Source organism: Cervus canadensis, chromosome 6 (assembly GCF_019320065.1).
Source record: "Cervus canadensis isolate Bull #8, Minnesota chromosome 6, ASM1932006v1, whole genome shotgun sequence".
Lineage (NCBI taxonomy): Eukaryota > Metazoa > Chordata > Mammalia > Artiodactyla > Cervidae > Cervus > Cervus canadensis.
The window spans coordinates 15,220,508-15,243,411 of record NC_057391.1 but is presented as its reverse complement, the minus strand read 5'-3'; the positions used below and the strand labels follow the sequence as shown (position 1 = coordinate 15,243,411).

Below are 22,904 nucleotides of genomic sequence, written 5' to 3'. Positions count from 1 at the left end.
GAACTGAACCAGGAAGAAATAGAAAATGTGAACAGACCAATAATAACCAAATAGATTAAATCAGTAATCATAAACCTCCCAACAGAGAAAACCCCAGGACAAGACGGCTACACTGAAGAATTCTACCAGACATTCGAAGAAGCACTAACATCAGTCCTCTCGAGCTCTTCACAAAAATCTGAGAAGGGAACTTTCAAACTATTCTATGAGGCCACCATTAACCTGAAACCAAAGCCAGGTAATGACACCACAGGAAATGAGAACTATAGACCAATATCCCTGATGTATATAGGAACGGAAAGTCTCGACAAAGTATCAGCAAACTGAATTCAAGAACAGTTAAAAAGAATTGTACATAACAACCAAGGGGGATTTATGCTTTGAATGTAAGGATGGTTCAACATATGGAAATCAATAAATGTAAACATATTAATAAGATAAAAGATAAAAATCACATGATCATCTCAATAGACGCAGAAAAACCATTTGACAAAATACAGCATTCTTTCATGATAAAAACCTTTAGCAAATTGGGTACAGAAGAAACACACCTAAACATAATGAAGTTCATGTATAACAAATGCACAGCTAACATGCATGTTAGCTGTTGGTCTCTCTCAATGGAGAAAGACTGAAAGTTTTACTTCTAAATTCAGGAATAAGACAAAGAAGTAAAAGGCATCCAAACAGGGGAAGAATAAGTAAAACTTATTCTTTTAGTAAGTTTTTCTTATTCTTTCTATCTACAGAAATGTAGGTGATATGATCCTATATATAGAAAATATCAATGACTCTACCAAAAAACTGTCAGAAATAATCTATGTTGTCAGTAAAGTTGCAGGATACAACATCAACATATAGAAATTAGTTGCACTTCTATATACTCAGGAGAAACATATGATAAAGAAGTAAAATTATTCCATGTGTAAGAGCATCAAAACAGTAAATTACTTAGGAATAAATTTAACAATGGAAGTAAAAGATCTGTACAACAAAAACTATGAGACTGCTGAAAGAAATAAAAGACACAACAAACAGAAAAAATATATGCTTATGGTCTGAAAGAATATTGCTAAAATGTCTATAATACTCAAAATCTACAGATTCAATACAATCCCTATCAAGACATTGATAGTATTCTTCACAGATATAGAAAAAAAAAAATCCTAGAGTTTGTATGGAACTACAAAAGACCCCAAAAGTCAAAGTAATCTTGAGGAAAAAGAACAAAGCTGGAGGTATCACATACTTCCGGACTTCAAGCTGCACTATAAAACTACAGAAATAAAAACAGCATGGTACTGGCACAAAAATAGCCACACAGACCAAGAACAGAATGAAGAGCCCAGAATTAACCCAGACCATACAGTCAACTTATATTTGACAAGGGAGCCACCCAAGAGCACCAACGTGGAAAAGATAGCTTCTTCAACAATTGGTGTTGGGAAAACTGGATAAACACGTGTAAAGCAATGAAATTGGACCCCTATCTTACACAACTCACAAAAATTTACTAAAAATGGATCAAACATAATTTACTCAAACACAAAACCTGGTACTATAAAAAAAATCCTAGAATGAAACATAGGAGAGAAGTTCCTCAACATTGGTTTTGGCAATTTTTTAAATATGACAGTAAAATCTCAAACAACAAAAGCAAAAATCAACCAATGGGACTACATAAAACTTAAAAGCTTTTGCACAGCAAAGGAACAATTAACAAAATGAGCTATCACCTCATGCAAGTTAATCATCATCAAGGCAGTCATCAAGAAGATGAGATAACAAGTGTTTGGCAGGATGTGAAGAAAAGGGAACCCTTATGCCCTGTCAGTGGGAATGTAAATTGCTGAAGGCACTGTGGAAAACAGTATGGAAGTTCTTCAGAAAACCAAAAGCAGAACTTTTCATATGACCCAGACTTTAAAGATAAATAATACATAAGTCCATGTAGGTATCTATCTGAAGAAAATTTAAAAACTACCTTGAAAAGATATTTACACACCCTCCCCCCCATTCGTTTCAGAATTATTTACAATAGCCAAGACATGGAAACAGCCTAAGCGTCCACAAACCAATGGACAAAGAAAACATGTTATATGGACACAACGGAATATTATTCAGCCATAAAAAGGAATGGGCTTCCCTGGTGGCTCAGCTGGTAAAGAATCCGCCTGCAATGTGGGAGGCTTAGGTTTGATCCCTGGATTGGGAAGATACCCTGGAGAAGGGAACAGCTACCACTCCAGTATTCTGGCCTGGAGAGTTCATAGGGTTCATAGGGTTCATAGAGTTCATAGGGTTCATAGAGTTCATAGGGTTCATAGGACTGTATAGTCCATGGGGTCACAGAGAGTCAGACACGACTGAGCAATTTTCATAAGGAATAAAATCTTGCCATTTGAGACAACCTGGATAAACCTTGAGCACATTATGCTAAGTAGGCTAAGTCAGACAAGTACTCTGATGGAATTTTAAAAAGCCAAACTTGTAAAAATCGAGTAAAACAGCGGTTACTTGGGAACGGTAAGTGGGAGGAGAGAAGAGATGTTAAGTTTACTACTTACAGCAAGTGTAAATAAGACCTAGAGATATAATGCACAGTACAGTGAATATAGACAACAGTACTAATATTATAATGGAGATAGAAATGGAAAAAAAAAAAAAAAAGAAAGAAATGGCAACCCACTCCAGTATTCTTGCCTGGGAAATCCTGGCAAGAGAAGCCTGGCAGGCTACAGCCCATAGGTTACAAAGAGTTGGACACGACTTAGTGACTAAATAACAACTGAACAAATATCCAACTTGCTAAGAGACTAGAACTTAATTATTCCAACTACTAAAAAGAAAGAATAATTATGAAATATGATAGAGGTGCTAATTATTGCTACAATGGCAATCAATATATAAATGATCTATACATTATAAGGTGCTGAAACCTTATAAATTTATACATTATCATATATTTCAATTAAAAAGATAAGTAGCTTTTTGCAATTGTAAAAAAAAAAAAAAGCACTAGAAAATACAAAAATAATCTTAAGAACATAACCTGATATTGAAAGCAACTAGAGAAAGAACAAACGGAACTCAGAGTAAAAAGAAAGAGAAATCATCAAGGTTGGAGCAGAAATAAAACAGAGATAAAGAAAACAGAAAAGAGCAATGAAACTAAAAGGTAGTTATTTGAAAAGGTATACAAAATTCACAAACCTATAGCCCCAGACTCCTCATGAAAAAAAGGGAGAGGGATCAAATCAAGAAAATTAGAATTGAAAAAGAAGACTAGAGAAATACATACAATCAGAAGAGACTACCACAATTAAGTGTTTGCCAATAAAATGGGTAACATAGAAGAAATGGACAAATTCTTAGAAAGGTATAATTCCCAAGACTAACCAGGAAAAAATAGAAAATATGAAAAGACCAATCATAAGTACTAAAATTGAAACTGTGATTAAAACCTCCAGCAAACAACTAGAACCGCATGGCCTCACAGGAAAATTCTATCACACATTTAGGGAAGTGTTAACATCTATCCTTCTGAAAGTACTCCAAAAAGTTGCAAAATCAGGAACACTCCCAAACTCATTCAACAAGGCCACCATCACCCTGATACCAAAACTAGACAAGGATACCACAAAAAAGAGAAAATTACAAATTCTTTGATGAGAAAGGACACAAAAATTCCCAAAATACTAGCAAACTGAAATCCAACAATGTATAAAAAAAGTCATACAGTATGACCAAGTTGGATTCATCCCAGGATCCCAAGTATGATTCAACATACATAAAATCAATGTGATACACCACATTAATTAAAAAAAAAGGACGAAACCCATAAGATTAGCTCAATAGATGTGGAAAAAGCATTTGACAAAATTCAATATCCATTCATGATATAAATCCTTCTGAAACTGGGTATAGAGGGAACATATCTCAATATAATAAAAGCTATTTGTGACAAACCCACAGAAAATGGTGAAAAGCTGAAAGCCTTCCCACTTAAATCTGTAATAAGACAAGGATGTCCACTCTCACCACTTCTCTTCAACATAGGATTGGAAGTGCTAGTCACATCAATCAGACAAGAAAAAGAAATAAAAGGTAATTACATTGGTCGGGAAGAGGTAAAACTGTCATTATACACAGATGACATGATAACATATATAGAAAACCCTAAAGTGGTTCTTCCACACAAAACCACTAGAACTGATAAACGAATTCAGCAAGGTAGCAGGATACAAGATTAATCTTGTATCCATACAGAAATCAGTGGCATTTCTTTACACTAACAATGCAATAGCAAAAAGTGAATGTAAATAAACAAGAAATGGAGGGACTGGGAAGCCTGGCATGCTGCAGTCCATGAGGTAGTGAAGAGTTGGACACGACTTGGCATCTGAACAACAACAAATAAACAATCCCTTTTAAACTCACACTAAAAAACATAAAATGCTTAGGAATGAATCTCACCAAGGAGGTGAAAGACTTACATGCTGAGAGCTACAAAACATTAGTAAAGGAAATTAAAAAATGATTCAAAGAAATAGAAAGATATACCCTCTGGTCTTGGATTGGAAAAATTAATTTTCCTAAAATGGCCAGACTACCCAAAGCAATCTACAGATTTAATGTGACTTCTATTAAATTACCAATGGTAGTTTTCACAAAAATGGAACAAATAATACTAAAATTAACATGAAACCAAAAGACCCAGAATTGTCAAAGCAATCCTGAGGGGAAAGAACAAAGCAAGCAACATAACTCTCCCAAACTTCAGACAATACTACAAGGCTACAATAATCAAAGCAACCGTATATTGGCACAAAAACAGATATGTGGATCAATAGAACAGAGAACCCCAAAGGAAACCCACATACCTATAGACAATTAATATTTTTTTTTTTTAACAACTAATCTTTGACAAAGGAAACAAGAATATACAATGGAGAAAAGACAGTGTCTTTGGCAAGTAGTGTTGGGAAAGAGGATCAGTCGGTTGAGTTCAGTCGCTCAGTCATGTCCGACTCTTTGCGACCCCATGAACCACAGCACACCAGGCCTCCCTGTCCATCACCAACTCCTGGAGTCCACCCAAGCCCATATCCATTGAGTCGGTGATGCCATCCAATCATCTCATCCTCTGTCGTCCCCTTCTCCTCCTGCCCTCAATCTTTCCCAGCATCAGGGTCTTTTCAAATGAGTTGGGTCTTCACATCAGGTGGCCAAAGTATTGGAGTTTCAGCTTCAACATCAGTCCTTCGAATGAACGCCCAGGACTGATCTCCTTTAGGATGGACTGGTTGGATCTCCTTGCAGTCCAAGGGACTCTCAAAGAGGATAGCCACATGTAAACTGATGAAGGAAGAACATACCCTTACACCATACACAAAAATAAACTCAAAATGGCTTAATAATGTAAGTACTCGTAAGACACTGGTTAGGATTTGGTACTTTCACTGTGGCAGCCCAGGTTCAATCCCTGGTTGATAAACTATCCTGCATGCCACACGGAATGGCTAAAAAGCAAACAAAATAAGAGGATATCATAAAACTTCTAGAAGAGAACATAGGCAAGATGTTTTTGACATAAACAGTAACAAATGTTTTCTTGGGTTAGTCTCCCAAGGCAATAAAAATAAAAGCAAAAAGAAGCAAATGGGACCTAACCAAACTTACAAGTTTTGCACAGAAAAGGAAACCAGCAACAAAATGAAAAGACAACCAACAGACTGGGAGAAAACATTTACAAATGATGTGACCAACAAGGGATTAATCTCCAAATTACAAACCCATGCACCCTGCTTATTTAACTTATATGCAGGGTACATCACGCAACATGAGGGGCTGGATGAAGCACAAGCTGGAATCAAGATTGCAGGGAGAAATACCAATAACCTCAGATATGCAGGTGACACCACCCTTACAACAGAAAGCAAAAAGGAACTAAAGAGCCACTTGAAGGTGAAAGAGAAGAGTGAAAAAGCTGGCTTAAAACTCAATCAAAAAAACTAAGATCATGGAATCTGATCCCATCACTTCATGGCAAATAGGGAAACAATGGAAATAGTGACAGACTTTATTTTCTTCAGCTCCAAAATCACTGCCGAAGGTGGCTGCATCCATAAAATTAAGACGCTTGCTCCTTGGAAGAAAAGCTGTGACAAACCTAGACAGTGTATTAAAAAGCAGACATTACTTTGCCAACAAAAGTCCATATAGTCAAAGCTATGGTTTTTCCAGTAGTCATGTATGGATGTGAGAGTTGGACCATAAAGAAGGCTGAGTGCCAAAGAATTGATGCTTTTGAAGTGTGATGTTGGAGAAGACTCTTGAGAGTCCCTTGGACTGCAAGGAGATCAAATCAGTCAATCCTAAAGGAAATCAGTCCTAAATATTCATTGGAAGGACTGATGCTAAAATTCCAATACTTTGGCCACCTGATGCAAAGAGCCAACTCACTGGAAAAGACCCTGATGCTGGGAAAGATTGAAGGCAGGAGGAGAAAGGGACGACAGAGGATGAGATGGTTGGATGGCATCACTGACTCAATGGACATGACTCTAAGCAAGCTCTGGGAGATGGTGAAAGACAGGGAAACCTGGTGTGCTGCAGTCTGTGGGGTCACAGAGTCAGACACAACTGAGCAACTGAACAACAACAACATGCATCTCTTTTACAAAAACAATCAACCCAATCATAAAATGGACAGAAGAAGTCTCTAAATGTCTATTTAGAGACAGTTCCCCGAAGATGACATACAGATGGCCAAGAGGCACATGAAAAGATGATCAGCATCACTAGTTATTCAGTTCAGTTCAATTTAGTCGCTCAGTCGTGTCCGACTCTTTGCGACCCCATGAATCGCAGCATGCCAGGCCTCCTGTCCATCACCAACTCCTGGAGTCCACCCAAACTCATGTCCATGGAGTTGGTGACGCCATCCAGCCATCTCATCCTCTGTCATCCCCTTCTCCTCCTGCCCCCCATCCCTCCCAGCATCAGGGTCTTTTCCAATGAGTCAACTCTTCGCATGAGGTGGCCAAAGTACTGGAGTTTCAGCTTCAGCATCAGTCCTTCCAATGAACACCCAGGACTGATCTCCTTTAGGATGCACTGGTTGGATCCCCTTGCAGTCCAAGTGACTTTCAAGACTCTTCTCCAACACCATAGTTCAAAAGCATCAATTTTTCGGCGCCAAGAGCCACATGAAAAGATGATCAGCATCACTAGTTATTAGAGAAATGCAATTCAGAACTACAACAAGGTACCACCTCACACCAGTCAGAATGGCCCTCATCAAGAAGTCTACAAATAACAAATGCTGGAGAGGGCCTGGAGAAAAGAGAACCCTTCTATATTGTTGGTGGGTTTGTAAATTGGTATACCACAAAGGAGAACAGTATGAAGGTTACTTAAAAACCTAAATTAGAGCTATTACAGGAGGCAGCAATCCCACTCCTGGACATATATCTAAAGAAAACCGAGTTTTGAAAGGACACATGCACCCCAGCGTCCATGGTTTACAGTAGCCAAGACATGGAAACAACATGAATGTTCACTGACAGATGAACAGATAAAGATATGGTGCACACACTTACATACACAGAGATACTGGAATATCACCCAGCCAAAAAAAAAAGAATGAAACAATGCCATTTGCAGCAACAAGGATGGATTTAGAGATTACCATACTAAGTCAGAAAAAGACAAATAACATGGTAAAACTTATATGTGGAACTGAAATATGACACAAATCAACATATCTACAAAACAAAAACAGACTCACAGATATAGAGAATAGATTTGTGGTCTCAGAGAAAAGGGAGTTCTATAGGGAAGGAGTAGGAGTTGGGAGTTAGTAGAGGCAAATTATTATACATAGGATGGATGAACAAGGTCCTACCATATAGCAAAAGGAAATATATTTACTATCCTGTGACAAACCATCGTTGAAAATATAAAAAAGAATATATATGTGTATAACTGAGTCACTCTGCAGTACAAAAGAAATTAACATAACATTGTAAATCAACTATATTTCATAAAAAAAAAAAAGCACTCCCAACAAACAAAAGTCCAAGACCAGACAGTTTCACAGGAGAATTCTATCAAATGTTTAGAGAATAGTTAACATCTATTCTTCTAAAACTCTTCTAAAACAACTGCAGAGAAAGGAACTCTCCCAGACTCATTCTATAAGGCCACATCATCCTGATACCAAAATCAGAGAAGAATTATCACAAAAAAGAAAATTACAGGCAAACATGACTGAGGGGTATAGATACTAAAATTCTCAACAAAATACTAGCAAAGCACAACCAACAATACATTATCAACTACAAACTGGCACTTGCCAAGAGCACTTGCCAGCAACTGAACAAGAAGCGCATTTGCCACCTGAACCCTATGTTCCTTCAGCTGCCAAGCTTCAACACCCCTTGAGGGGAATTCAGGCTGGAGAGTGAGTCACTCTGTGCTCTAGGGAAACTGGTGGAACAGGTCTTTAGATAGTTAGATATTTTTAGGAACTGATCCAAATCCTTGCCTCTCTTCATATCTAGAAAATCACTAAATCCCTTCATAGTGACATCAGCTCCTCATGACTAGCAGAAAAGCTTTTGTAAAGTAAGCACTTGATTGTTTTGAAATCCCCCTTCACCAAAATCTTACACATTGACTCTCCCCCACTACCTCTTTAAACCAGTCTCTCAGAGCTATCTGAGGTGCTGTCTCCTGGGCTGCAGTCCTCATTTTGCCCCAAATAAAACTTAACTTGCAACTCTGACGTTGTTCGTCTTTTCAGTCAACACATAAAAAGGATCTTAAACTATTATCAAGTGGGATTTATCTCAAGGATACAGCATTTTTCAGTATCTACAAATCAATCAGTGTGATACACCACATTAGCAAACTGAGGAATAAAAATCCTTTGATCATCTCAATAAATGCAGAAAATGCTTTTGCCAAAAACCTCTCCAGAAAGTGAGCATGGAGAGAACACACACCTCAACATAATAAAGGCCATATATGACAAACCTGCGGTTTATGTCCATACTCGGTGGTGAAAAGCTGAAAGCATTTCCTCTAAGATTAGGAACAAGATGAGGATGTTTACTCACCACTTTTACTTAACATAGTGTTAGAAATCCTAGCCACAACAATCAGAGTAGAAATGAAAAAGAAGTCCAGAAGGAAAAGAAGTAAAACTGTCACTGTTAGAAGATGACATGATATTACACATAGAAAATCTTAAAGATGCTACCAGAAAACTACTACAGCTCCTCAATGAATTTGGTAAACTTGCAGGATACAAAATTAATACACAGAAATCTCTTGCATTCCTATACACTAACAATGAAAGACTAGAAAGAGAACTTAAGGAAATAATCCCATTTACTATCACATCAAAAAGAATAAACTTAGGACTGAACCTACCTAGGGAGGCAAAAGATCTGTACTCTGAAAACTATAAGACACTGAAGAAAGAAACTGAAGATGACACAAACAAATGGAAAGTTATACCCTCTTCTTGGATTGGAAGAATCAATACTGTCAAAATGAAAATACTACCCAAGGCAATCTACAGATTCAATGCAGTTTCTCTCAAATTTCCAACGGCATTTTTGATAGAACTAGAACAAAAATTTTTTTACATTTATATGGAAACACCCCACTAGTCAAAGCAATCCTTTGAAAGAAAAACAAAGTGGGAGGAATCAAGCTCCCTGACTTCAGACTACACTACAAACCTACAGAAATCAAAATGCTATAGTGCTGCTGCTGCTGCTGCTAAGTCACTTCAGCCGTGTCCAACTCTGTGTGACCCCATGGACTACAGCCCACCAGGCTCCTCCATCCACGGGATTTCCCAGGCAAGAGACTGGAGTGGGGGTGCCATTGCCTTCTCCGAAATGCTATAGTACTGGCAAAAAAAAATACAAAAACACACACACACACAAAAATTATAGGTCAAAGGAACAGGAAAGAAGGCCCAGAAACACACACTTATGGTCAATTTACAACAAAGGAGGCAAGGATATACAATGGAGAAAAGAGTCTCTTCAATAAGTGGTGCTGGGAAAACTTGACAGCTACATGTAAAAAAAAAATGAAATTAGAATATTCTCGAACACCATACACAAAAATAAACTCAAAATAGATTAAAGACCTAAATGTAAAGCTACTATAAAGCTCTTAGAGGAAAACACAGGCAGCATACACTTTGACATAAGTCACAGTGAGATAATTTTTGGACCCATCTTCAAGGGTAATAAAAATGAAAACAAAAATAAATGGGACCTAATTAAAATGTAAATCTTTTGCACAGTAGAGGAAACCATCAACAAAATGAAAAAGCAACCAACAGACTGGGAGAAAACTTTTGTAAATGATGTGACCAACAAGGGATTAATCTCCAAAATACAGTTCATGCAGTTCTACATCCAAAACAATCAAATAAAAAATGGGCAGAAGACCTAAATAGACATTTCCCCAAAGAAGATATACAGATGGCCAAGAGGCACATGAAAAGATGCTCAGCATTGCTAGTTATTAGAGAAATGCAAATCAAAACCACAATGAGATAACCCCTCACTCTGGTCAGAATAGCCATCATCAAACAGTCTACCCACAATAAATGCTAGAGAGGGTGTGGAGATAAGGGAACCCTCCTACAGTGTTGGTGGGAATGTACACTGGTACACCACTAGGAGAACAGTATGGAAATTCCTTAAAAAACTAAAAATAGAGCTACCATAAGATGCAGCAATACCACTACTGGGGCATATATTCAGAGAAAACTATGGTTTGAAAGGATACATGCACCCCAGTGTTCACTGCAGTGCTGCTTACAACAGCCAAGACATAGAAGCCACTTCAAATGTCCATCGACAGATGAATGGATAAAGGCGTGGTACATATATCAAACAGAATATTAGTCAGCCATAAAAAGAATGAAATAATGTCATTTGCAGCAACATGGATGGACCTGGAGATTATCATACTAAGTGAATAAGTGAACTAAATCAGAGAAAGACAAATGTCACATGATATCCCTTACATGTAGAATCTAAAAAAAAAATAAAATATATACCAATAAACCTATTTATAAAACAGAAACAGTCTCACAGACCTAGAAAACAAACCTAAGATTACCAAAGGGTACCAAAGGAAAGGGATAAATTGGGAGTCTGAGGCCGACATACGCACACTGCTCTATTAAAACAGAAAACCAAAAAAAAAAAACAAAACAGAAAACCAACAAGGACCTGCTCACAGCACAGGAAACCTACTCAGCATTCTGTAATAACCTACATGGGGAGAGAATCGGAAAAGAATGGATATATGTACAACTGAATCACTTAGCTATACACCTGAAACTAACACCACACTGTAAATCAACTATACTCCAATATGACATTTTAAAAAATAAGTGAATTAAAAAATAAAATCAACGGCTCAAAAAAGCACGTTTAACACGACCCTGACAAATTAACTGGGTTCAAGGCCAAACATAAAGTAAATATGTAAGTATCAAAAAAGTTTTACCAGAAGAGAAAAAGTAAAATTCAGCAAAACTCAAGAGTCATACCATTTTTGCCATGAATGAGGTCATCTACCAAGGGATTAGCCACAACATCAAAGAGCTCCTTTTGGGTGGTATGAGTGCCAAATACTTGTTTAAATGAATACTGAGTCTGTGGAGAAGGAAAAAGTTTTAAAAAAGCACGTAAATGGAATTGCACTATATCTAGGATAGAAATACATCTGCTTAAACACATTCAGATGTTGCCTTATGAACACTTAAATCTAGACATGAAAAGAAAAAATATCAATAAACTTTAAACTTGAAACCTTTAAAAAGTCATGACATACTTAAATTATACCAATTATAAACCGGTAAATATTTATGGTTATAGTACTGAAGTATAGTATGGTTACAACTATTGAAGAGTTATATATATATATGTATACACACACACACATATATAGAAAAGTATATATGTAGAAAAGTCTTCAGTCTACTTATGCTTCATAGACTAAGGCTGATTTTGTTTTAATTAAGTGACAAAGAAGATCAAAAGGTATTATAACAATTCAGTCACAGATTTGTGAAAATCCTCAAGCATTACTTCATACACTACTTTGCTGTTGTTTTTTTTTTAAATAAAGGTGTCATTTTAAAATAGCATAACAGCAAAAAATTAAGAGTTTTGATGTATTGCTTTTTTAAAACTAGAAAATAACTGTCAATATAATCTCATCTGAGTTGTTGTTGTTTTTTTAACCACACTGCAAGGCATGCAGGACCCTAGTTCCCTGACCAGGAATGGAACCCATGCCCTCTGCAGTGGAAGGATTGAGTCTTAACCACTGGACCCCCAGGGAAATCTCTGATCTGTGTTCTTATGTGAAATAAATTTTAAATAACTGTGACCTTTAAAATGCAGTAATAAAAAAATAAATAAATAAATAAATAAAAATAAAGAAATAAAATAAAATGCATTAATACTTCAATTCTCAGATCTTTCAACATAACATAAAGTACAGCTATACTATCAAAAATATTACCAAACTCCAACTGGAAAATAAGATTGGAGACTGGGGTAAACAAATACATTTCAAGGTAAACTAAAATGACCTAACTGTCCAAACACTGGAATTCTATTCTATTTTTATTATTTCCTAGTTTTAGTAGGCTGTAGACATTGCAACTGTTCCTATAGGTTTCTTGAATTTCTTGCAGTTTTTGCTCCATGAACATTAATGCTGTTATTTGGTGCATGAGTATTCACTAGAATTTATTATGGATTATAGCCTTTATCACGTGGCCCCTTTTCCCTGTTTTATATCTTTTATCTTAAATTCAACCTGCTCAGATATCAATATCATAACCCTTATGAAAACTATTAGCAGTTTTGTCCCCCAAAAGGAGACTAGTATAGATTAGGACTGAAATACATCATCATCATCATCACAACAACACAGCTCACACTTAATACTAACCATATCTCAAACACTGTCTAGCATATCACATGCTTCAGCTAATTCTCACCTGTCTTTATTCCAATGCTGTGAAACAGCTTTGAAAGTGAAAGTCGCTCAGTCGTGTCCGACTCTTTGCAACCCCATGACCTAAGATTACCTTTCATGGAGATTCTATCTAATTTCTTTACATGGAGATTCACAGAATTCTCCAGGCCAAAATACTGGAGTGGGTAGCCTTTCCCTTCTCCAGGGGATCTTCCCAACCCAGGGACTGAACTCAGGTCTCCCGCATTGCGGGTGGATTCTTTACCAGCTGAGCCACAAGGGAAGCCCAAGAATACTGGAGTGGGTAGCTTATCCCTTCTCCAGCAGATCTTCCCAACCCAGGAATCAAACTGGGGTCTCCTGCATTGCAGGCAGATCCTTTACCAACTGAGCTATAAGGAAAGCCCTTTAGGAAACAGCTTTAAAGTTCGAAGGAAGAACAAAGAATCCTGGAACTGAAAGGATACACAGGATAGTGGTGATAGGTCAATTAGATGGCCTCCAAGTCCTCATGAGCAACCCACACCCTCTTCCAAGTGAAGAAAACTGAGGCCAAGAAGGAACTTGCCCAAGCCAATGAAGCTAATTGCTGTCAAAGTCATTTCCATTCTAACATTTTTCCATTATCCAGTATTGCCTTCTGTCACAAGACACTGAGAACCTCTAATCCCCACTAAAGCTTTTGTACTATTTACACATACATGAAATTAACTCTAATAAAAGTAAATTTCAATAAGTCACTTAACTGTTTTACATTTTCAAAGTCCTACTCTTCCATGAAGCCTTCCCAAACCATTCCTTCATGCTTACTCCATATTTACTGAGTATTTGGCAAACAGGACACATAAGGTGCATATCCCCCAGAAGAGTATATTACACCTGGGGAAAGAGACCATAAACAAGTAAATAAGTCTACAGATGGTGCTAAGTGCTATTAGGGAAGTATAGAGTACAGACCAGGACAGAAGTAGGAGTGGCGCTACTTCTGATGGGGGTGGTCTGGACACACTCTCAGAGGAGGTGATTTAAGCTAAACCTGAGGATGAGGAGCCATCCTGCTAAGAGCTGAGGCAAAAGGCCTGAGGCAGGATTCCAGCTTATCCAAGCAATTCAGGATTGGATGAGTACTAACAGGGGAGGTGGAGAAATTAGATAGCAGGCAGATTAAGCAGGATTTTCCCACTTTAAAACTTTATCCTTTAGAAGGCTTTAAAAAGAAAAATGGTGGGGGGGGGGGTATAAATTAAGAGTTTGGGATTAGGAGATACAAAGTACCAAGACCCTGATGCTGGGAAAGATTGAAGGCAGGAGGAGAAGCGGGCAACAGAGGATGAGCTGGTTGGATGGCATCACTGACTGAATGGACATGAGTTTGAGCAAACCCTGGGAGATATTGGAGGACAGGGAAGCCTAGTGTGCTGCAGTCCATGGGGTCACAAAGAGTCAGACACAACTGAACAACTGAACAACAACATATATAAAATAGATAAACAACAACATCCTACTGTATAGTACAGGCAGGTGTAGTCAGTATATTATAGTAAACTATAAAGGAAAAGAATATGAAAAAGAATATGTACATATATGTACAACTGAATCACTTTGCTATATACCAGAGGCTAATACAACACTGTAACTTAACTGTACTTCATTTAAAAAAAAAAAGGAAAACAGTGAGGTCTGACTTCTGCTTTGACTGGCTGCTCTGTGGCAACAGATCAGAGCAGATTCAGAATGGAAGCAGGTGGTCCAGTTGGCTTCAGCATAGTCTTGTCAATGCCACTCAAAGTATGGTCCGCAGGCGGCCCAGTGCCCCTATGAAAGCTATCAGTCTCCTGTCCAGGTGAAGTAATTACAGAGATAGAGAGTAATTGCTCAGAACCTCTGTAGTCATTTCACATGGTTGCAACATCCCAGCATGTGATCAGTGAGCTTACTCTGAACAGATTAAAAACCAGTTCTCCTTTGTCTAACTTTGCCTAACAACTGTGTAACAGTTTCTTGTGGCAAAGCTGCATAAAAGTATCAGTCACAAAGCACTGAAAATAAAAAAGTTGCTTCTTTACCACAGACAGTTTGAGAAGCACTAGTCTCCATAATTAATAACAGACCTCAGACAAGGGTAGCAGCAGTACAGACAGAAATAAAAGGACAGTTTCAAGATATACATTGGAGTAGAACTGATAGGATCTACTGATGAACTGGATATGAGGAGGTATAAGAGAAAAGTGAAAGTTAGTCACACAGTCACATCCGACTCTTTATGATCCCATGGACTGTAGCCTGCCAGGCTCCTCTGTCCAAGGAATTCTCCAGGCAAGAGTACTGGAGTGGGTTGCCATTTCCTTCTCCAGGGGCTCTTCCCGACCCAGGGATCAAACCCAGGTCTCCTGCACTGCAGGCAGATTCTTTACCAGCTGAGCTACTAGGAAAGCCCCCAAGAGAAAGGTTTCCGGTTTGAGCAAATAGATGGTGGTGGTGCTATTTATTGACAAGTAAAAACAGGGAAGTACTGATCTAGAGGGGAAAAAGAATCAAGAGTTCTTTTGGACATGCCTATGTGGCATCCAAACAGTGGATGTTCCATTTAGACAAAAGATGTAGGCTGAAGATAAAATTTCCAAAATTATTACCATATAATCAACGTGTAAAGCTAAGGATAAAAGACAGAACATGGAAAGTTCGAGGGGGAAGACAGGACAGTGCTGCTGAGAAACAGATCATAATGAAGACAAAGATGTGTCCATCACATTACATCACCAGAGAGGCCACTGGTAGGCTTCTGACTAACAATCTCCCTGGAGTAGTGTACGTAAAAGAGTAAAGGCAAAAAAAAAAAAAGAGTAAAGGCAGCTACAAGAGTTGACAGACTGAATTAATCTTTTTTTTTCCTGCATTCCCAGAGTCCATTTCTTTAAGCACATCTCTGTCACCTATGAGCATTACTTGCTTAGCATCTGTGCTCCCAACTAAGTTGTAAGCTCCATAAAAGCAAGGAGCCTGTCTTACTCATTTTTAAAAGTCTCCTTCCACCCTCCAGCTTAGCACATGTTTACTGAACTGAACTCTGCTTAACATTTTACAAAAATAAAAACACTTCATAAGAAATCAATTCAAGTATACAACGCCTATTAAATGTTACTTCAATTCCACACATGGAACTATATATATATATAACTGCCTAGAACAATCAGATATCATTCCACATTAAACTATCCTGATGGCTCAGACGGTAAAGCGTCTGTCTACAATGAGGGAGTCCATGATTCAATCCCTGGGTTGGGAAGATGCTCTGGAGAAGGAAATGGCAACCCACTTCAATACTCTTGCCTGGAAAATCCCATGGATAGAGGAGCGTGGTAGGCTACAGTCCATGGGGTCGCAAAGACTCAGACACGACTGAGCAGCTTCACTTAACGTATGCTCTAAAAAGCAATAAATATCCAGTATAAGAAATTATCATCTAAAAACAATCTTTTAATTTCAGTATACCAAAAGCGTGTTTATACAACCCAGAAATTAGACACTTTTAATATGGTTGTTAGACTGAAGTAAATAAGTCTTTCAATAAAGTGGAAACATGAATTTTGTCATATTTAAAAAATAGAAAACCAATTCAAGAAAGAACCTATCAATTAAAAGCAGTTGGTTCCAAACAGAATTACCTCCTTATAGTCTCCATTTCTGTTGAGTCTGTAACCCTCAGGAGTATGAAGCTGAACTGTTGTATTATTGATTACTTCTATGCAACACTCTTGCTCAGGAAGGCTCAGTGGGCGTACCCTACAGTACACCTGAAAATACAAGAGGGTGTTTAAAGAACAAAGGTTGACTTTTTACCTGACTTTTCCTTCATTCATTTATTCATTCATCAACCAACATTTGACATCTAAACTTAAGAGAGCTATATAAACAGCTATGGAAGCCAAAAATCTGCTACCCAACTTGCTGACTGTCAAATGCAAAACAGATATATTAGATATGAGAGAATTTTAAACGCACACAAAATGAAAACTCTAAAAATCAAGAACATATCACACAATGAAAAATATCTCAAAAGCTGTTAGGATTGTTTGGAATTGGATGTCAGTTAAAACTTGCCAGCTTAACACAATATACTAAAGTGCAAGATTCAAAACGTCATCTTCTTAATCAGTGATAGGGTTGGGAGAAAATTGTTTAGCTCTATATGCAAAGCATCTGGTTCCCACAACTTAGATAAAGAGATAACACTCCAGTGCCAATAAAGGGAAAATTTAAAAAATAAAAAAAAAAAGAGCAAGTCAACTTTCTTTTATTTACCATTTGCTTTTAAAAGTTCCCAAGCCTGAAACTAGTGAAGTTCATAGAGTAGTCAGGAGATAAATGAAACTGTTCTAAACCAGAGTCTATGGAACTTGATCCCCAATAGCATGGAGTTTGGGGCTTTCCTCTTGAAGTGTGCAGTAAGTTACTATATAACTGTCGTAAAGATAGGAGAGATGTTCATCCAAGCACAAAGCTTCCCCCTATCCCAGAGACTATGAAGAATATCTCCAAGATAGTTGAAGAATATTTTTTCATTATCTAGCTTTTCAAATATAAGTAGTTACAGGAAGTATGCAACTGACAACCAAAGCCTTCATTTTACTGGACTAATAAATCCTACACAGAAACAAAATTTCAAAGCTGGAACCAGCCTTAAGCAATTTAGTACAGTCCTTTTAGCTAAATGTTCTTTGATTCCACTTCCACATCTTTGTCCCTTTCAAGCATACAAAACATAAAGGGACTGAAGAAAGAATACACAAATTCACAGGCAGACCTTACCCCAACTGGGTCTTTAAGACTCGTTTGGGATCCTTTTTTCACTGGTGGTTTCCTGGGTGTCTTAGTCCTCCTGGTCATAGAAACAAAAACACTTCAGTTCAACACTAACATATAAAAACCTAACCTATAGTTCATACAGAGACAATCTTCCTAGGGGTTATAAAATTACTCTTTAGCAGTTCCAAAACACTATGCCCCAAACAATATGAATACGTACAAACTGCCTTAGTAGGAGAGTGTTTATGACATGTGTAACTTAAAAGTAATTAAAATTTGGCTTAGGAGACATTTGTGGCACCAAAAAAAGAAAGAACAGGCCCAAAATGGAGTTATCTGTGCTAAGCTCCATGTCACCAAATTGTGACTTAATACCTAACTTAGAGTTCCAACCACTCCCAGGAGCAGAATCGTAAACCAGTCAATCTGGAATTACCTGGTCAGCACTGGTAAAGTGATCTGCCTGATAGATCCCTGGTTTTTTTAATATCTACTTATAGTTCTGTATGTTAAGTGGTTTGCTTTCTTGACCAACAACTTTACAGGCATTACAAATTTGAAAACTCAACAGATAACTGAGCACACTTATCTCAAAAGGCATTTTGTAAAAGCACACAAGTTGTCCTTAGCCCATTGCCAAGGCAGACCAAGTGATTAATTTCTAAATTATAAAAATGCAGATGGAGAAATCCACCCTTTGATCAAGATTTATGTCTTTATTTTTAAAGAACAAGTGACTACTGAATTCTCAAAACTGTCATCCTTTGTTCCCAGACAAAATGTGGTCCCCAAACTGCAATTTTGTGCTCTTTTAAGTAGCGGCAGTAGAAAAAGATATTTTGGTTTATTTCACCACTTCTCAAGTATGACACTCCCCCCTCCCCCCCATTTATCTATAGACGAGATAAACATTTAACACTAAGTGAAATTATTGGCTTGGACTATATAGGTTGTTAAAATACTTTCTCAGCACTTTCCCAATGAAACAAATCAAATTCCTGTTTAAAGTGCAAAATATTATGGTAGGTTTACTTAAACTCAACATTTTTATTTTTCCCTAAAGATAAAAATTTTGACTTTAGCCTCTTAAGAAAACAAGCTGTTTTCTGCAAACGACTTGCTACATCATGATGATGATTATAAAGTCAACCTTCTTTGCACAAGTATTTCGTTACCCAGTAGCGGTCAAGGAATTAGGCTGCGGCGCAAAAGTCACCAACTTCGTGAGGAATGTGGGCGTTTGTGGCCGGGGGCGGGGCTGTCTGAGACCGAACAGCGTAAAAGTAACTAGCCTACACCCGGGGGGAGAGCTGGGGTGGTCGCGGCCCCGAGACTACCGAATTAGACTCGGAAAGGCAGGCAGTGCGCCCGGATGCCAAGGACTCTTCAGGGGCTGAGACCACCTACCCAACCCCAAACCAAGGACACAACACCAGGCCAACCCGCGAGACGACCCCCGACCCGCACTAATTGGGCAAAATACAACCCGCGGGTGCGGGCGGCCAGGGAGGGAAAGGGGAATTAGAGAAAGGATAGGAGGCGGCGGTCCCGGCCCAAACCTCCCGCCCCTCCCAACGTGGGGCCGGCCCTTCCCCGCCGAGTGTAGCCAGGGCGGGGAGCCAGGCGCCCGACTCCAGGAGGCGGGGAGCTAGACCGGGCGGACGAGGACGGGTCTTCACGCCCGTCTCCCCCTGGGCGGTCCCGGTGGGGGGGCTTGGTGGTCCCGGGCGGCACAGGGCTTGGTGCCCACTGCGCGGCCGGGGACCTGCCGCGGCGAGGGGAGACGCCGGCCCCAGTTCCGCGGCCCAATACTCACGCTGGCTTCATGGTAGTAAGCTCCGAACTGCCCAGACGCGCGCGGAGGGGATGCCGGACTCGGTCGAGGGTTGACGAGATCGGCGGGCCTCCAGGACCGGCCGCAGGCACCGCAACTCCGCGGCTCAAGCGCGGAGCTTGAGGAATCCGGGAAACGCCGCTGAGGGCCCAGGTGAGCTCGCGCCCGGCGCATTTCAAACGGGCCAATCAGCGCCCGCCCGCGGGAAGGGGCGTGGCCTCAGAAAAAGCGCCTGCTCAGTAGGATGTGGTGCGCGTCACCTAGGCGACCGACGCAGACAGTGCACTGGCAGCCTGGTGCCTGGGCTCCAGGGCTGGAGGGGGAAGCTAGGCTCAGATATTAGGAAATAAACCCCATCCATATTCTCTGAGGACACTGAGAGTTTCTTTCCCATATCCCAGTAAGTCCAATGGAAGGGCAAGTCCAGGATTGATTCAGAGATCAGCAGTGTCATTCCGACCCAGGAATGTCCAGTCCTTGGTCTTTACCCTGGGCAGAGACAGACTCACTTTCTGGCTTCCAGATCATCGCATCATCTTGGCTTCCTTTCTCTCTCTTCTTTTTTTTTTTTTAAGTTATATTTTATTTGGCTGCACTGGGTCTTAGTTATGGCATGTGGGGTCTAGTTCCTTGACCAGGGATTGAACCCGGGCCCCCTGCATTGGGAGCGCAGATTCTTAGCCATTGGACCACCAAGGAAGTCCCCGTTTCTCTCTCTTCTTTGTCCTTCCGGGAATCTCCCTCTCTGGTTTCTCTAGCTTTTCCCGGAACCACTCTTTTCTAAGATGCACTGATTCTCACTTCGATCTTTGCCCCTAAACCAGTGACCATCAAATACGCACCTATATCTTTGCTCTCATGGAATTGTAGTCCCGTTCTCCTCAACTTTCTACAGGATCAGACACCAGTAAGAATAGACATAATATCCTCAACCCATAATGTTCCACATAAAGATGGTTCCTATCTTTGCTGTTACATAGTTACAGTGGATAAACTTGGAAATTCATTTTACAGAGAAGTACTGTGTTAAAGAGTATACTTGTCATGCATAATATTCCACAGGTATTGCCAAATTGTCCTCCATAAATGTCCAAATGCATAATCCTGCAAGGCATGTATGAGAGGACCTGTTTTTCCACATTTTTCAGACAGCAAAATGTTACCAAACTTTTCTGTGGATGTTGATCTAATAGATGAAAAAAAAAAATCACAAATTTAAATTTTCTTTTGTGGTAAATGAAATTGGGTGTCTGTGCCTGTATTCAACAGCCATTTGTATTTCCTGCTCTAAGAATCGTGTTCATATCCTTTGCCTCCTTGTTCTGTTGGGTTGTTAGTTTTCTTGTTGATTTGTAAAAGCTCTTCACATATTAAGGAAATTAGTCCTCATCCAAAATCTGAGCTCAAATTTTTTATAGTTCATAATTTTGCTTATGTTGCCTTGTGACAGCTTAGGGAAAATTTTAAGGTAGGCAAATTTAACAGCCTTCTCTTCTGTGGCTTCTGTTTTGTGTCACACCAGAAAAAAGCCTTTTGTACTCTAACATTTAAAAAATGTCTTTAATCTTATATTTTTCCTATTGCCTTTTTATGTTTAAGTCTTTGAACCACTGAATTTTGTTGTCAAGTGTGAGGTTGAGAAGTAAGAAGAAGTGAAGTCGCTCAGTCGTGTCCAACTCTTTGAGACCCCATGGACTGTAACCTATCAGGCTTCTCCATCCATGGGATTTTCCAGGCAAGAATACTGGAGTGGGTTGCCATTTCCTTCTCCAGGGGATCTTCCCAACCCAGGGATCGAACCTGGGTCTCCTGCACTGCAGGTAGACTCTTTACCGTCTGAAACACCAGGGAAGGCTGGTGTGAGGTTGGGATCTGCGTCATTTAGGAATTGGCCTGGGCTGCTGGCCAATTACCTCTTAATTACATGGTAGCCTGGCTTTGGCCTCAGTCTTTCCATTGGAACTCTTCTCATCAAGATCAATGTTTCATTGATGCCAAAATTATCTGATCCTTACTTTACTTGACCTCTTAACAGATTAAAAAATATTTCCTCTCTTCTCGTGTCTTTGCTTTTACTCCTAGCTTTCTAGCCCCTCTTTCTCAGCCTCATTTTTGAGTTCCTTTTTCTGCCTTAAATATTGTGGCTTAAGGTTTTTCACCTGCTGTTCACTAGCTGTGCAGGCACTCCCAACCATTCCTGTGGCCTCACATACCACTCACGTTTGCTCTTCTGAGTTTCAGAGCCATATGTCCAACAGCCTGCTGAATTCACTTGGGTGCCTCACAGGCACCTCACATGGAACACCATCCTAATCTCTTCTCCTGAACCTGTTCTCCCTCAAGCATCACCATATATCCACCCACCCATCCAAGGTACCACCTTTGACTTTTGCCTCTCCTTCTATTCCAACGATCAGTCACCAAATCTTGACATTTCTATCAACTAAATAGCTTTTAAAACCCTCCTGTCTATCCCCTCGACCACTACCATCTCTTGTCTGGATGACTGAAACAGTATCCTAACAGACTTCCCTGCTGCCATCTTTCAATCCTGGTTCCATTTTGCAGCCAGCTCACCACTAATCACAGATCTGATCATGTCATTTCCCTACTTGTAGTACTACAGTAGTTCCCACTGCTGGACACCCTCAACAGGCCCTGGGGTTCTTCCTCTCCAGGCTCATCACCTATCATTTCCCCTTGCCTCCCTCCAGCCATGATGACCTTCTGTGCCCTGAACACACTGGGCTCACACAGCTTTCCCCCTGCGGCCAAGCCCTCCCTTCCTCTGACAATGCCTCCTGACCCTCAGTTCTCAGCAGATCTTCTGCCCACGGCCCTGCTCTGGATGCTGGATCCCTGCTCTCTATCCATAGTCCTCTGCACACCACCTCCAAGTCATTCCCTCTGATTTGCTTCAGAGCTCACATCCCAATTTGTGATTGCTGCTCCCTCAGTGGTAAAGAATCCCCCTGCAAATACAAGAGACGGAGGTTCAATCCCAGGGTCGGGAAGATCCCCTGGAGGAGGAAATTGCAACCTACTCCAGTATCCTTGCCTGGAGAATCCCGTGGACAGAGGAGCCTGGAGGACTGCAGTCCATAGGGTCGCAAAGAGTCAGACACAACTGAGCAACTAAACCACCACCACCAGCTTATCCCCACATCCTGACTAGATGACACAATCGTGTCCCCCGTGCCTAGCAATGAAGATGCTCCACGTGTGT

General features: G+C 39.7%; 1 protein-coding gene across 5 annotated transcripts in view; it reads right to left on the bottom strand.

Annotated features, from left to right (window-relative positions):
* Positions 1-19,869, bottom strand: part of KIF23 (kinesin family member 23) — a 41,534-nt gene extending 21,665 nt beyond the window's left edge. For 3 of the 5 annotated variants that reach the window (XM_043470920.1, XM_043470924.1, XM_043470921.1), the window contains exons 1-4: positions 19,661-19,868; positions 17,848-17,917; positions 16,704-16,832; positions 11,597-11,702 (exon numbers count right to left, since the gene is read on the bottom strand). In XM_043470920.1, the coding sequence (XP_043326855.1) occupies positions 11,597-11,702; positions 16,704-16,832; positions 17,848-17,917; positions 19,661-19,671 (316 nt within the window). In that variant the 5' untranslated portion in view covers positions 19,672-19,868. Of the gene's footprint in view, positions 1-11,596; positions 11,703-16,703; positions 16,833-17,847; positions 17,918-19,660 lie in introns of all 5 variants that reach the window. The other 2 variants (XM_043470922.1, XM_043470923.1) reach the window with 1 other exon arrangement.
* Between the last annotated feature and the right edge of the window lie 3,035 nt (positions 19,870-22,904).